General features: G+C 39.5%; 1 protein-coding gene across 9 annotated transcripts in view; it reads right to left on the bottom strand.

The window, feature by feature from the left end:
- FGD5 (FYVE, RhoGEF and PH domain containing 5) overlaps positions 1–15183 on the bottom strand; it is a 77252-nt gene that overhangs the window by 17550 nt on the left and 44519 nt on the right. For 8 of the 9 annotated variants that reach the window (XM_086846118.1, XM_086846119.1, XM_023935025.2 and 5 more), the window contains 5 exons: positions 14163–14213; positions 12590–12648; positions 8361–8432; positions 6424–6492; positions 577–660 (listed from right to left, as the gene is read on the bottom strand). In XM_086846118.1, coding sequence (XP_086702244.1) covers positions 577–660; positions 6424–6492; positions 8361–8432; positions 12590–12648; positions 14163–14213 — 335 coding nt within the window. The remainder of the gene's footprint in view (positions 1–576; positions 661–6423; positions 6493–8360; positions 8433–12589; positions 12649–14162; positions 14214–15183) is intronic. The other variant, XM_086846115.1, reaches the window with a different exon arrangement.

Genomic DNA, 15183 nt, shown 5'->3' with positions numbered 1-15183 from the left:
TGAGTACTTAGGGAAAGAATGTAAGGACAGCTTAATCGTATTTTCAATTTATAAATTTATTGAAGAAGAAATTGGTTTTGTATCACTGCATAAAATTGTTCCCAATGAACCTTTTCCCCATAAAGTTAGCTGATTGCTTTTTGAACCATTAAAGCTTTTGATGAAAACAGTTAAAAGGCTCATGAAAACCAGCCACATGTTTTCCGAATTTTGAGTAGCAGGGGTTTAAAACCAGACTAAGCTCTGGTGAATTCATTATTATTGCATTGGCTGGAGACAAAATGGGATAATAAACCTTTTCTGCTTCCTGTTTCATGATCAGAGGGTAACTGATTTTGGCTTGTATTATTTATGCAGTCTGAGTAAGGCTGTCATACTAAGTCACAGACTTAGAGATAATATTTTTATGTTGTTTTCTACCATTTTTCCTTCTGTCTACTGTAAGAGACAAGGGAATACCCTCAAAATAGGTCCACCCCCTCTTTCCCCTTGGTGGATATGAGGCATAAACCAGCAAAGTACCAGCAGCTCACTATAAAACTTTAATTCAGGCTTTTAATACAGATGAAGCATTACCTTCATGCCTGACACAGGCAAGGTGTTTTTCAGTCGGTATTTGCCATCCTTCTGGGGATATGTGTACAGCAGAACATCATTCATCTATAAGAGAAGAAAGACAAAGTCAATAATTTGCAATATAGCTTGCAGGCCTACCTACCCATTCTCCTGGGGAGGAAACCTGGAACAAGCTGTAACTTGATGAACTGCTGGGACTGTTACCTAACCCAAACCCTTTCCAAATATCCAGCCTAACCCTCTCCTGAGAGCTTCATGCTGTTTCCTTGGATCACGTCACAGAGAGCAGAGACTGGTGCTGCTTCTCTGCTGCCCTTCCTGTGGGAGCTGCAGACCACAATCAGATCTGACCTCAGTCTCCTCTACTCCAGGTTGAACAATTCAAGTGGCCTCAGCCACTCCTTGTATGGCTTCTCCTCCAGATCTTTCCCCATCTCTATGTTCCTCCTTTAGATGCTAACAGCTTTAGCTCCTTAATCTGTAGTGCCCAAAACTGCTCACAGTACTCAAGGTGAGGCTGCCCCAGTGCAGAGCAGAGCAGAATTCCCTCCCTCACCCTGCCAGTGATGCTGACCCTGATGCCACCCGGACACAGTTGGCCCTCTTGCCTGTCAGGGCACAGCTGATTCATATTCAACTTTTGCTGACCAGGACCAGCAGGTCCCTTTTCACAGTGCTGCTCTCCAATGCCTCATTGCCTAGTCTACACTACAGGGTTGCCCCTTCCCAACACTAGCCCTTGTTAAAACTTCATATGGTTGGTGATTGTTCATCTCTAATTCGTTGAGGTCTCTGCAAGGCCTCTCTGCCCTCGAGGGAGTTGACAGCTCCTCTCAGTTTAGCATGATGGGCAAACTTACTTGGTATCCCTTCAAGTTCTGCATCCCCTTTGCTCATGAAATATTAAAGAGCACTGGCTCTAAAATGGGCCCTGCAGCACCTGGGCACTAAGGAAGTGAACTCCTTAGAGAGATTTTCAGGATCCTGACATAATCTGCTATGAGGCTTCTTGAATAGCAAACTCAATTTATTTTATGTATTTTAAAAGTTACATATCTCTCTTCAAACCTGCTTATTATTTTATTACTGTTGATAAAGGATGACACCATGGTGCATACCATTATCATGACAACCCTGATTAATTTTTAACCCTGATTTTACTAAACATTACTCTGCTTTATAATTGCCCATTGGAATTTTTTTTCCTCCTTTTTTCCGCCTATTTAGCAATAGGCTGTGATTTGGAGGTCCCACTAGCTACAGCTTGACACAGTGAAATTATGACAAATGTTTCAAAACTTGTGAAGCAAAGCATATATATTCATGAAGAAAGAAAGAAAGGGTTTGCATGCACTGCTGTCTCCTTTGCCACATGCACAGTAAGGACCTTAGTGATGGCCATATGAACAGTATGGACAGAACTATCATCAGTACCAGTGGTTTCATGCATCCTCCTGCTTCAACTGTCCACTGTTCCCTGAAGCAGTGAGGACTGATGATAAAAGCTGATCTTGCAGCCTCTCAGAAATCTGCAGTAGAGGAGATGGACTGCTAGAACCCTATAGGAAGTTCCCACAGGTCCTTGGGCTTCAGAAACACTTCTTGTTTGCCAGAATACTTTTGAATAATTTGGATTCCCAGACTGCTCAGAATTTGATATTGGAGCATCATTATTCTGCACTGCTCCATGCACACATGTTCCCCAAAACAACAGTTGACAACACAAAGAAGGATATGCTTCCTCTTTAATTCCATTTTTTCCTGTTACTGCTTTCCTATTACACCCCACCTTCTTTTTATAATTATCTCTTTTGTGACAAGTACCCAGTATCATTAGAGTCAGTGCAAGTTTTCTAACCTCTAGTCTCAAGTTGATTGATATAAACAAGTTTATGCCCTGCTGAACCGCTGGCATCCTTATATATGTACTCTCTGTCTAAAAGCTTCTAGATGGTTTTTCTGAATGTTTTAAGGGCTTGTTAATTGCGAACCTCGGCTTCTTCTAATTAAGCCTGAGTTAAACATGCCGAGTGTCAGTGGAGCAGTCTGTATGTGTGCTGGAGCTGTGTGTTCCAAGCTGTGAGTCCAAAAATCTCCTATACTCCAGCCCTGCCAGATAGAGCATTAAACAGTTTCCCATTTGATAGCAGCTTCCTGCAACCCATTTTCAAAACAAGTGGCCTTTGTAGAGAAATTCTTATAAGGGTGAGATAAGAGACAGGCTCTGCGTTGCAAAGTCTTGTGGTTGGGGGACAGTTAGGGGACCTGCCCGTTTCAGCAGCCCATACTGTGCTGCACAGAGGCCACAACATCCTTGTAAACAGAGATTGGACTCAGGAAACAGACACACAGCAAAACTCAAAAAACATCCTGCCAGGAAACACCAGATTCAACAATACCATCAGCCTGCACAAAACAGCCAGCTCAAGTAACATTATGATACATACAACATACACCTGCAGAAACATTTGAAATTTGTATTTACACTGTTATGCCTATATGGGCTGTGCACAGACATACAATGCTCCTTATAGGCAGATATATATTCAGAGCACACCACTAAAGCATACCTCAAAAGTACAAGTGGGAGTCTGTCACACACCCAAGTTTTACAGCATATTCTAGCTACCTCTTCAGTTTGGTGGCCTCATCTTCTGGGATGTGTAGGGATTAAATTCTCAAGGCTATCATGCTCTTGCTCTGAAATTCTCTCCAGGTCCTGGTCTTGATTTAGCTTCAGTCAGAGTAAGTTTGCTACTAAGAACTTCAGAAAATGCTATTAATGTAAAAATATCTTTGGGATAGTGAAGATAAATACACTTATTCCATCAAAGCTAAGCCAAATTACATCTATACATGCTAGCTTCTGGTGATCTTTTTGAGTCACTGCTGACATCTGAAGCATTAAAAAAATGTTCTGAAAGGTTTGGGTTTTTATTAGTACACAAACCTGAGTTTTACAAGTACTTTAAAGGATTATAAAATGGTCCTTAGAAGATAAAGGCTTTAAATAAATGTCAGTTTTAAGAGACAATGTTTAGGAAATTATTCTTGTCTTGGGGTTTTGGCATGGGTTTTTCTCCCACAGTGTCCCCAGGCAACAGAGTCAAGACAGCACTGATAGAGGGAAGGATATTTTCATGTAGGCATGGCCTTTTAGTGAAAGATGTTGCCAGTGATGGTTGGTAGGACCTTAAGACTGACACAATAACCACACTGTATGCCAAGACAGAAATATCTGACATAGCTATGCAGTAGTTGTCTTGCTGTATCGACAGGCTAAATAGTCCATTAAGCAATGCAGGAGTGGTAGTGGCATAGGTAGGGGCAGTGGTGGTACCACTGAGAATCAATAGCAATAGTAGTGACACAGCAGATAAAGCAAGACCATTCAGAAGTTAATGCAGGAATTACCAATTCCACAGTAACTTTCCTGCAATTTCACTGTACATGGAATTGCTTTGCAACCCGGGGAGCATTCATATGGAGGAGACTGGAGTAAAAGAAAAAAAAAAAAAATCACTGAACCCAAAGGTAGATATTTGCCCAATAAGTTTTAAGTAGTTTCAACCATCAAATCACCCTCTCCCTGCCCGTACTGGAGATACAGTATAGGAAGCCTGAAGTGATTACAACTTCAGTGTGCTAGACTAGAAAAGAAGCCAGGTTTATGTGTCTCTTGCTTCATGAAAGTGACCATTATGACTAGCTCCACCCCATTCTTTGCATGACAGCACATTTGGTCACAATTTGCCTTGCTGACTGAAAGGAAGAAAAACCCACTTTTTCTGAATACTGAGAACATCTATTAACAAGACATTGGCTACTCTAATGTCTCTAGCTGTCAAGAGTCACTTCTCATTTTGCAGTTAACATCTGACTTTGAACATTTGAACTTTTCCCAGAAAATAGTTTCTAAACTAGAGAATGCCAGAAAGTAATTTCTGTGCTTGCTTTGTTCCAGTAGTACTTTCGGCCTCTTGTGACTTTTGACCTTCAAGCTGATACAACCATTTTGAATGACTGGAAATTTATATACATTTATCCCATGTTTAAATTACTTTCCTCTCAATGTTTATTATCAACCTGATTTCTGATCTTCCATTCAAATTCTCTATAGCAGCTACAACAGCTGAGTTTGTAGCACTGCAGTGTTTGTCATAGTAATGGGTTATGATGGCAGCAACAACCACACTGGAAGATTAAAGGGTAGCACTATCTTGGAATTTTGTCCCAGTTTTAGCCACAATTCCAGAATACTGGTGAAGGCAAGTGATTCAGAAGAGCGATCAGTAGAGATGTAATTATCATCTGTTATTAAGCGGTCATCAGTAGACTTCAGAGTTACTGCTGCTGAGAATATTGTTTCTTAAGACCAGCTTCTGGAGTTTCTGGCATAGCCTTTTTCCCGTGACTGCAACAAAATCATGATTTTGACATTTATTGTACTTGTTACAGTCCATTGTTGCTGACTCTGTAAAACATAACTGCATCTATCTTATATTTGAAGATTTGCATAAAATCCATCATTTTCAGTACATGAAAATCTGAATTTTCAAAGAAACCACTGAAACCATCAAAAAAGTACAGCACCAGCACTTTACTCATCCCATCTGATCTTTGATTATGACTGCAATGTGTGATTGAGGAAGGCAAGAAGCTTGTGCATACACTCATGCAAAGATAGGAGTTATAAGAGGGAGAAATAAGAAGGATTAATACAAAATACATGGTTTATGTAATAAGCCATCACTCCTCCTTACAATGATCCCATGGTGAAAAGCTGTCAGCACTCAAAGGCAACAGCAAATACATATTCCAGGTATATAATTCATTTATTTTAAAATACATTCTGCAAGCAATATTTTAATGTTACTAGGAGCAGTATTGCTTAGATCTTTATGACGTTTTTCTGGGAGGGAACTCTAAAGAATTTTTCAAACATTAAGAGATAATCAGGTAACAAAGTTCTAAAACACAGGCAAGTATCATATTACCTTTCATATTGATAAGTGCATAAAAATATGTGTAGTTACACAGTAAGCTAATTGAAAAGTTGAGAACGGAGCTCAGGAGCCTGGAGTCTCAGATACTCTCTAACTGCTCAACAGACTATGTGATACAAAACAGAAAGCATAAGTGTTCATTCATATATCTCCAAAACAGTTGAGCTTCATCTGTTTTGATCTGCAAATACTTGCAGTAGGCTTGTGGGCCCCTCTAAAGAGTATTCCAGCCAAATGATGAAAGGCCCATTTTTCCTAATTTTCCTAGAAGAATATTGCAAACTGTCACTGAAAACTGTTGTTCTAATTCACACTAGGAGGTGTGTATTTAGAGGAACTATACTGGGGCAAGCACAAAATTATCAGGTAGTTTACATATATGAGGACAGCAGGAGCTGAAACCCAGTCCTTCATGTAAGATACAAATCCTTCCCAGTGTGACCAAAGGAAATTTTCAGCTACCTTAGCAGTAGGGTATTCTTTCTTCTGATTAAATCTTCTAAGGTCTTAGGACTTTCAAGTGTGCAGCTTAATTCCTGATGGTATTCAGGAGTTCTCATCTTCCTGATCCCCTTGAAAACTTGCAGTTCTTTGCAGAATTAGGTCCTGGTGAAGGCTGTATGTAACCGTGGCACAACCAGAGGGTTGCACAGCACATATTCCTGTATGTGGGGCCAGCGAGATGTGTGAAAGGACTACAGACCTGTTAGCAACAGGAACTAACTCAGCACATCTCTGTTGATGGTTAAATGACTTGCAGCCTTAAATCTGCCAGGCTTCAGGGTTGCATAAATACATGGAAAGATATGAGAGAGATAGTAAAAATGTAAAAAAATCTTACCAAGAACAAATGTCGAGGACGCCTGTTTTTGCCAGAGACTTTCATTAGTGTTCCCTCTTTAACAAAGATCTGAAGGAGAAAACAGCAGATTGTAATCCTGAGATTTCATTCTGAATCTTACTGAGAAAAGAGAGTCTTTCTCCTGGGGAAGGCACTACTCCAACACCATTCATCAGCACAAGAAGAGATAAAGAACTTCAACACTTGTTTCCAGCCTTACTCCTTATAATCTGGCTTAGTCTTTGCCTGCGTTAGCTCTGCTGCCCTTTATGGCTTGCATTTGTGTCAGTACAAAATGGGTTGGAAACCCACTTGTCCTCAGCCCACTCTTTCTGCACTGTGGACTGTGCTCAGAGGTGACAGATTGAAAGCTAATATGTAATGGGCTTTAGAAAAGAATTCTTGTCTTTAAAAGTCCTCTAATATAGACATATCAAAGCGAAAAGCTGAAACCATGGGTTTTAGTATGCTACACCAACTTAAATATACCTGCATATATAATTTGTATAATTTTGCAAGTACAGTATTTTTTCAGTCCATCCTATTATGGATGCTAAATATGAGCAGCAAGCACGGAGCACAGTGCCTGTGGAAAAGCAGGCCACATAACTTTCTCGGACTCACCTGAGAAAGAGGCCTGGGAAATCATAAGGAGGACTCAAAACAATCCTCAGAGATAGAAGACAGCCTTGCAGGTGTTGTTTGTCAGTTTCTTGTTTTCTTGCAAGAGAAGGTCGAGGGTGGTGTACCCCATTGACCAATGATGGTGATACGTTAGTTCACTGACCAATAAGAGTTTTACCTTTCTGGACTTTTGTGTATTGGTCTATAAAAGAAGATCTCAGGTAATAAACCTTGTTCTCCTGTTCAATGCACAAGAGAGTCCATGTCGTTACTACATTGCCATTCCCAATATAGTGCGACATCCTGTTACTACGTATGTAGGTAGGACTTGTGTATATGAGCAGTTAAACCAGCACAATAGAACTTCATTGCAGTAATGTTTGAAAAAGTCTGCTATAACTGAACTACACACATGTGGATTAACAGTCATCTGCTCTTTTCAGACAGAGATCAGAATCTATAGTGTACTTTTCCACTCTAGAGCAGTTTATAATCAAAGAGACAAATCCTGCAAATTCTGTATGCTGGGCTTTGCAGAATTTGTTAAAGCATTACCTGGTCAGGGCAAGTGAGAATACTGATGTTAAAGAGAAAAACAAAAGTTGACTTCAATATTTGGATGATGAGTATTCTTGTGTTATAAGTATGCATGCCTAGAAAATTGCTTCATGAATTTTGCTAGAGATATTGGTGGACTGAAGGGAAATTCAGAGTTGCAGAACCCAAGAAAGAAATCTTTTGAAGTACAGAAGCAGGTTGGAGCTGAGGAAACTGGACAGGTTTGAAAGCCAGAAGAAATTTGCATTTGATGTGGATAGCAAGACAGAGCTGTACACTCTCTCACATTTCTGTTGATGAGTTGCTTAAAACAGCATCTCATATTAAAAGCTCCATGGGGGAATGGTGAAAATAAAAATTTGAAAACAAATTAGTTGCCCAAATTAAAGCCAGCCAAATAAAGCACAGTGTATTTTCAAGTTGCAAGCAATTCCCGCTATAGTTGCAGCCTTTTGACAGGAGGAAAGCAGTAGTTCCATCAAAATGCACTACACTTGGGATGTCTGAGGACAGCTGAAATAAAAAGCCAAATGGCTGCTCTGTGTAAAAGCAGAGACAGTGCATGTCTTTCCTAGCATGACATTCTTTTTGTGCATTGCCAGAGTGATGTTTTTTACACAAACCAGTGCTCCAACTCATATCACAATAGCTCAGTAAACAATATGTGTAGACGTCTGAAACGTGGCCATCCAGATAGAGATACTGCAGGCCAGAAACAATGCCCTCAGCAGCATAGGTCTGCTTGCAGCACTCACCCTTCCTGGCTGGAGGAGGCCGCTCTGCCCTCTCACACTGTGTTCAATGTGTACTAGCTTCTGCAAGTTTTCCTGGGAGAGAAAAACAGCATTTAGAAGGCTGCATAGAGACTGTTTCTATACAAGCAGGCAAATTTTCCCTCACCATTTCATTTCTTTAGAACAGATATTACAGAATTAGGTTTCTGAGAGAATGGAGACCAAGGATTTACACCCAGAAAGTCTTCTTCCTGCCTTATGGATTTTACAAAACCTTATCACCTGCATTCACATCTGGTGTGACCTTCTCCAGTTCTTCTTACTTGTAATTCCCCAGTTCACCCTCCAAAGGAAATGCTAACTTCATATGATAGTTATACTTTGGCTTCTTTGCCAACTTTCTGGCTCTATGAACTACTAAAATAGGGACACAGTATCTGCTCCAAATGCCTGTGCATAAGTGCCATGACACAGATAACCCAAAGCAAGCTTTGATACTTTAAGGCTGTTGCTAGGATTATCTGAAGATTTACATTGTGTGATAATGGATTAATGCCTGTGCAATAGGGGATTTAGAAGGTACACTAGTAAGCAGGCAATGAAGCTGCATTTCTGTTTGGATGCTTTGCAAAAACCAGGAAGTTTATGGTTCAACTCTGATACTATGAACTATCTACCTGGCCTTAAAGCAAAGTCAGTCAGTGGGCGCTGGCACCAGGCATAAACTTACCTATGAAGATGGTAAATATGATTAACCTAGATAAGTCTGTGCTCCCATAAAAAAAAATCAGATTAATATAAGAAGGAAGAAGGGATGTCTGTACCTTTGCAATATTGCTAGTCTTTTTAAATCTCTTTCCATTTATCAGGTGAGGCTGTTGAAACAGAGGCTTGTGCATAGGATTCAGCTGTGGATTTTATCTGATCAGAACAGTAGAATGGGCTGCCCAGCAGCAGTGAGTCATCACAGGCACATGCCTAAAAACTGGGAGACTCCTATCTAAGTTAGCCACTGTATTCTGTATCTTCAGTTATACACTCAGTTAAACTACAGACTAAGGACCATACCTGATACAGCTTTGTGACCTGACAGCCTTTGAGTACAGTTTTCTGCTACAACAGGCAATGTTCTGTTTTCCTTTGCTCCGTTGACTGGCATTAATATACCCCTGGGATTAGTGAGACTTGATCAGATCATACACTGTATCTGTCTGATACAAATCAGTGGTGTCTACAGAATCAGCAAATTAATAAAGTTATTATAGATACCAGAAGGAGCATATCCAAGTCAACACGATGGTATGTTGAGGCTAATTTACCAGATTTCAGCTAACACAATTCACGTACCTATCTAGGCTTGCTTTTTTGAGATAAGCCTGAAATACCTCCCTATCTTACTGCCCTAGTGAAATACTGCACTTGTTTAGTATGATACTAAGTTTAGTTCTTAATCAGTAACTGGACGTCAAATACATGGAAATATCTACAAGGCTTGACCAGCACAGGGCTGCACTGTGCCCATGCAATGTAATTAACAGTTCACACATTTTCAAGAATGTGAGCTGTCAGATATGTCTTTTGCAAATCAGGAAGTAATAAATGGATTTTTTCAGGTCACTTCTAAATACTGTAGACAAATAAAATGGAAGCAACATATAAAGCAATAGCACAAGATATATCAGGGATCATGGGACAGCTGATTTTCGCTAAAGATATTGCAAAGGACTTTCTTGTCACTGAAGGGTATTTTAGCCTGGCAAAACTTGTTCAGTAGACAGCTTCCACAATGAAAACCTGTTTTTCATCTGCAGAAAAAGCAGTGTTCTTCTGTGAACACACTCATGCCAGTGCTAGCACTACTCATTTTGTTTTCTACCAGAGTGAGAGGAGAAGTTGCAGCAGCCCAGCTTTTCTCAGGACTGCTGGCAGAGGTGCCTGTTGAAATGCTGATGTTTGCGATATGGACACATGCTCACCAGGAAACAGACAGAGAAGTATTGAACTCATTTCCTGAAGGAAGTCAAACAGCCATCACTTGTGAAGGCTGGTGGTTTATCTGGGAATGTGGGCAGCTGGGGAGGGGTATAATTTCCTGTCAGTTCCCAAAAATTCTCAGTTTATATAGCTTTCTTCTTTGGTCTTAAAACGATCATCATTCTTCTTTCAAAGATCCTTCAAAATCCTACCACTAAGGAACAAAAGCAAAGCTCCACCTAGATAGTACTGCAGAAGTGGGTGTCAGAAATACTGCTGTGGCCATTTTTGCAGTAAAATGCAGCTTCCATAATTTTATCATGAATTTTATCTATGCAGCAGGAACACCTCTGCAAGGAATTCATCAGCTGTTAATAGCAACAGTGATTTGCTCTTAGCATCTCAGGGCCTCTAACAGATTGTCTGCATTCAGAGGGCAATACAAACACTGCTTAGTTCGTCTCCTGGAATTACAGACAGATATAATACTCTGTGGTGGTAGTGGTGGTGTGCCTCTACTTCTCTTTTTACATCTGTAAACTGAAAGTAATATTTTCCTACATAGTGAAAATGCTGTGGAGATAGTTATGGTCATAATTTGCTTGTAAATCCTGGGTTCCCAGGAAAAACTACTGGAGTCTTATTATCATAAAACAAAAACAACAACAAAAAAGCTAATAATGGGTCACTGGTATTCAGTAGAAAATGTTGATCCTAATTCAGTGCTCCTGTGAGATTTTTGGAGGGTCATTTGATGAGCTGGTACATGAGAACAGAAATCTTCCTCTTTACAGGTACATGCCAAATCTAAGTTATTTCTTAGAAATTCATCCAAGTACATGACAATTTATTAATGCTCTAAAAAAACTGGCACTGTTCAGTTTCTTCTGTAATTACAGTAATTATTTGCTTTTATGTTTTCTGTTTGCTTTTTTTTTTAACTGAGAGAAAGAAAAGAAGTGCTGGTTGTGGCTTTTGTGCTTGGGATGTTAATTCAGGAGGACAACCTCTGATTTAGCAGAAAATTGAACTTTGTTTCTCATGAACCCGTGCCTTCACAAAGCCCCCTGCATTCACACAGAAGGGAAAGAAGGAAATTTTGTTTTGTCTCTTCCTTAACAAAGTTTTGAAAAAGAAATATGTTCTGATTATATGATAAAAAATAAGTGTAAAAATCTATTGGAATTCGTGATGAAATTATTCCAAAACAGACATTATTAATAGCAATTATTATGCAGTCTGTGACATCTGTAAGACTCAGATGATATGATGATGTTATTCAAATAAAAGCATAGCTTAGCAGAGGCAAAATTATTTCATGGCAATGCAACACAGGAAAATTTATTTTGGCCACTTACATATACTTCTAACTTCAGAAAAGTATTTATATAAATATCCCATATATCTGAGTGAAATCTAAGGAAGCAGACGTGCCCAGGAAAAGATGTGTGACCTTGATCTGTTAGGAACTGAGCTCTTAGAGTCTCAGCCTCTAACATAGATATCTCTAAAGCTCTGAGATTTTTCTGGAAGGTTTTAATGAGATCTCAAGTTTTTGATTAAATATTATTTGGGTACAATGACTGCTTTAATAATGGAAAAATATAATTATAAATTCTTTGCCTAAGGAGAAGGAAAATCAGAATCAATCCAGTTGAAAACTTTGCTTAGTAAGTCTGTAGTTTCAGAGTCTAGTTTATAGAAGGGTCCAATTACATTCCTTTTTATAATAAAACTCTAGGCTTGTTAGACACCCTCCCTGCAACCTACACCTGTTCATTCATCTTCATAACTGATTAGTGTGTTCTTCCCTAACAATTCATGTGCATTCATTTTTAAGCCTTAAAAGCCTACCTGAAAACAAGCTCTTACTAAGATTGATATTTCACTCCTTTCCTTCATCTGCATCATCTTTATGTGATGATATTACATGTGATGCTTTTTCTCTTTGTCTCCTGAATTTCCTGTTTTGATGCCTGAATGATTATTAACAACCCTCTCACTGCTCAGGAAATGAAATAATAAAGAAGTGAGTTGAACCCCAAGAGGGAAAAAACCCCTTTGTGCTATTGACTATCGTGTCTTACATCTTGCACAGCTGCACTAAAGGGCATAGACCAACTCCACATCTGCACTACTGTAAACCAGATCTGTATAAGCCCTTGAGTCTCACCCTGGAGGAGGTTTCAGAATTTAGCAGACATATGTATTCACTTGAACAGATGTACCAAAAACACACTATTGATCAGGGGAGCATGCATCATGGTAGGACTCACCGCTTGGAGCATGCTGTCATTGGCTTGGTCCGTGATTTCAGAAAGTATGAATAAGGCAGCTGAGGGATGAAGGAAAGCAAACACCATATATCACACAAAAGAGTAGAAAAATAATTCAAATCCCTCCTGTTTGCAAGGGCATCCTTTGGCTTCTTTGCCACTTTCATAATAAAACTGCCTAGCAGCTCTGACATGGCACATGGTTCTGTCTCCCCTGCCCCCACTCATCGTTCTCTTGTGTGAAACTGCATCATGCTTGTGCTGACCCAGAGAGTTTATGAGGTCCCTTTTAAGCACCTAGGATGACACTGAATATTTTCTGTAACATTTTCTAGTTTTAGATTTTTGTCAATGTCTTGTGATGAATGTAACCCAACATTAGCCACCAAATAGCATGGCAGTCTAAGCTGTACCAATTACTGCTGAGGGAGACATGTCATCCCTTTATGACAGAAATATGTGTGAAGTGGTGGCATTAATTAACTCCCTTGGCAAATAACCTGGGCTAGGACATGTTTGCTGGCACTGAGAGCAGTGGCGTAACATGGCTCAGGTCCCTGTTTCACATCCCTTTCCCTGTGGCACAGGGCTTTCTATCAATTTCTGGCCATTACTTGGGAACCTGCTGGTTAGGAATGGCACAAGTGTCTCCTAACCACAAATGTGGTAGGCAGTTGTGGTCAGAGGGCTTGAGTGTCTGCCCCACTATTTTTTAAATCACTGGCATAGCTGTAGCTCTACTGCCAGTGACTAGGGTCCTAAATCTTGCATGAGTCTCTACTCTTGGGCAGAATAAACTGACTTTCAGTCAGCCACTGACTTTATTGCTATGAGTTGTTTTGGATTTACAATCAGTGTAAGAGAGGTGAGTTGATTACATAATACAATGTTACTGCTGCTTACTCCAGCCTGGAAACTACTCCCACAGACACCACAACTAAACCTTCCTTTGATTTCAGTGGGAGTAAGATACTTCTGCTTTATGTATCTCATGTGTTGGAAAGGATAGTGTTAGCAGTAGATTTGCTCCTGATTTTGCAGAGCTGCTTTTTATGAAACGTCTTCCAACTTTATGTAATGTTAAGGAATCCAGAATACAGATACACATTTCAAACCTTCTGGGTTTCTCCGAAGTTCACAGAACACAGTAGGCATACCATAGATAATGGTACACAATCAGGCGGGGGAGCCATCCAAATTGACTTTACAATGACCAGCCCAAATATTTACAAAGCCAAAGAGGACTAGGATTTCCTCAATGACTGGGGCAAAACTACAGTATATGCACTATGCCTGTATAGATGTTTTCTTCTTCCATAAGTTCCATCACGTCAAAGCTATAGGAAACCCATATGTTTCAATTAAAAAAAAAAAAGAAAAAGGATAGGATTCTTGTCCTAAATAATTTGGTTAAATCAGTAATCAGTTCTTGGAGATTTTACATCTAACCTATCTATGCAAAATCTTCAAATACACACAAATCTTCCATATACTACCAGTATAGAGATCTTGCACCTCTTTAGGAGCACCTCTTTAGCAAAACAGAAGTTTTCTTCTACCAATTGCATTTTACCTTGTGTGGCTTCATACTCTGTAGAATCAGGACAAAGATTATTCAAGTAATCTGTAGTAAATGATCAAACAAACACAGACATCCAGCGATCAGAATACAGATCAACATAATTTGTAGTGTTGTTAGCTAAAACATAAAATCGTAATCACAAAATCAGACACTGGCTGGGGTTGGAAGGGGCATTAAGTACTATCTTGTTCCAATCCTTCTGCCATGGCCAGAAACACCTTCCAGCAGAACAGGTTGTCCAAAGCCTCATCCAGCCTAGGCTTTGAAGACTTCCAGGAATAGGGCATCCACAGTTATGCCCCACAGCGCTTTATTCCCAAATAATCAAGTGTATATATAGCCTCCTTCCAAAGCAAAACTCATCTTTGATGGCATTTTTCTTTGAGAATCAATGCAAGAGCATTGATACAGATTTGAGCTTACACAACTTGGCAGGTATAAATAAATAAATAAATAAATAAATAAATAGTGTCAAAAATGTTTCTCAGTCAAGAGAATTGCTGAGTAGCACCACTTTACAAATAATTGTTTTTCTAAATAATTCTGTTTTCCCATCTGAATGAATGCTGTTGGCTATATTTAGAGTAAATGAATCATATGCTTTTTATGGGCACGGGAAGAAGACACTAGTTCTGTACAAGCAGGGTTCAAATAATTACTACCAAACTCAATCATGTTCTGAAAATAGGTTCTGTAAGATAGATACAATAGTGCTTAAGGTGACAGCAATTATATTTGCATTATATACAAATCTTTAATCAGTGTTTTTCCGGACTACTCTTCTTGGACCACCTGCTTATTCTGTGTCTGTGTCTTTATGGTTTTAAAGACTGTAGTATATAAGTGCCACAGTTTTAAGACCGTAGTCTGGAAATACTTCATTCTTAACTTGCCGATTAGTCCAGACTCCTAAATTCTGCATCCAAGAACTTGATCTCCATGCTGAAATGGTGCTGTGCATGGATGTCTGTTCCCTTGAATGTCCTATCCATATACATTTCTCTTTCTAGTG

This window comes from Cyanistes caeruleus, chromosome 11 (genome assembly GCF_971803275.1).
Source record: "Cyanistes caeruleus chromosome 11, bCyaCae1.hap1.1, whole genome shotgun sequence".
NCBI classification, from domain to species: domain Eukaryota; kingdom Metazoa; phylum Chordata; class Aves; order Passeriformes; family Paridae; genus Cyanistes; species Cyanistes caeruleus.
This window is presented reverse-complemented; position numbering and strand designations above follow the sequence as displayed.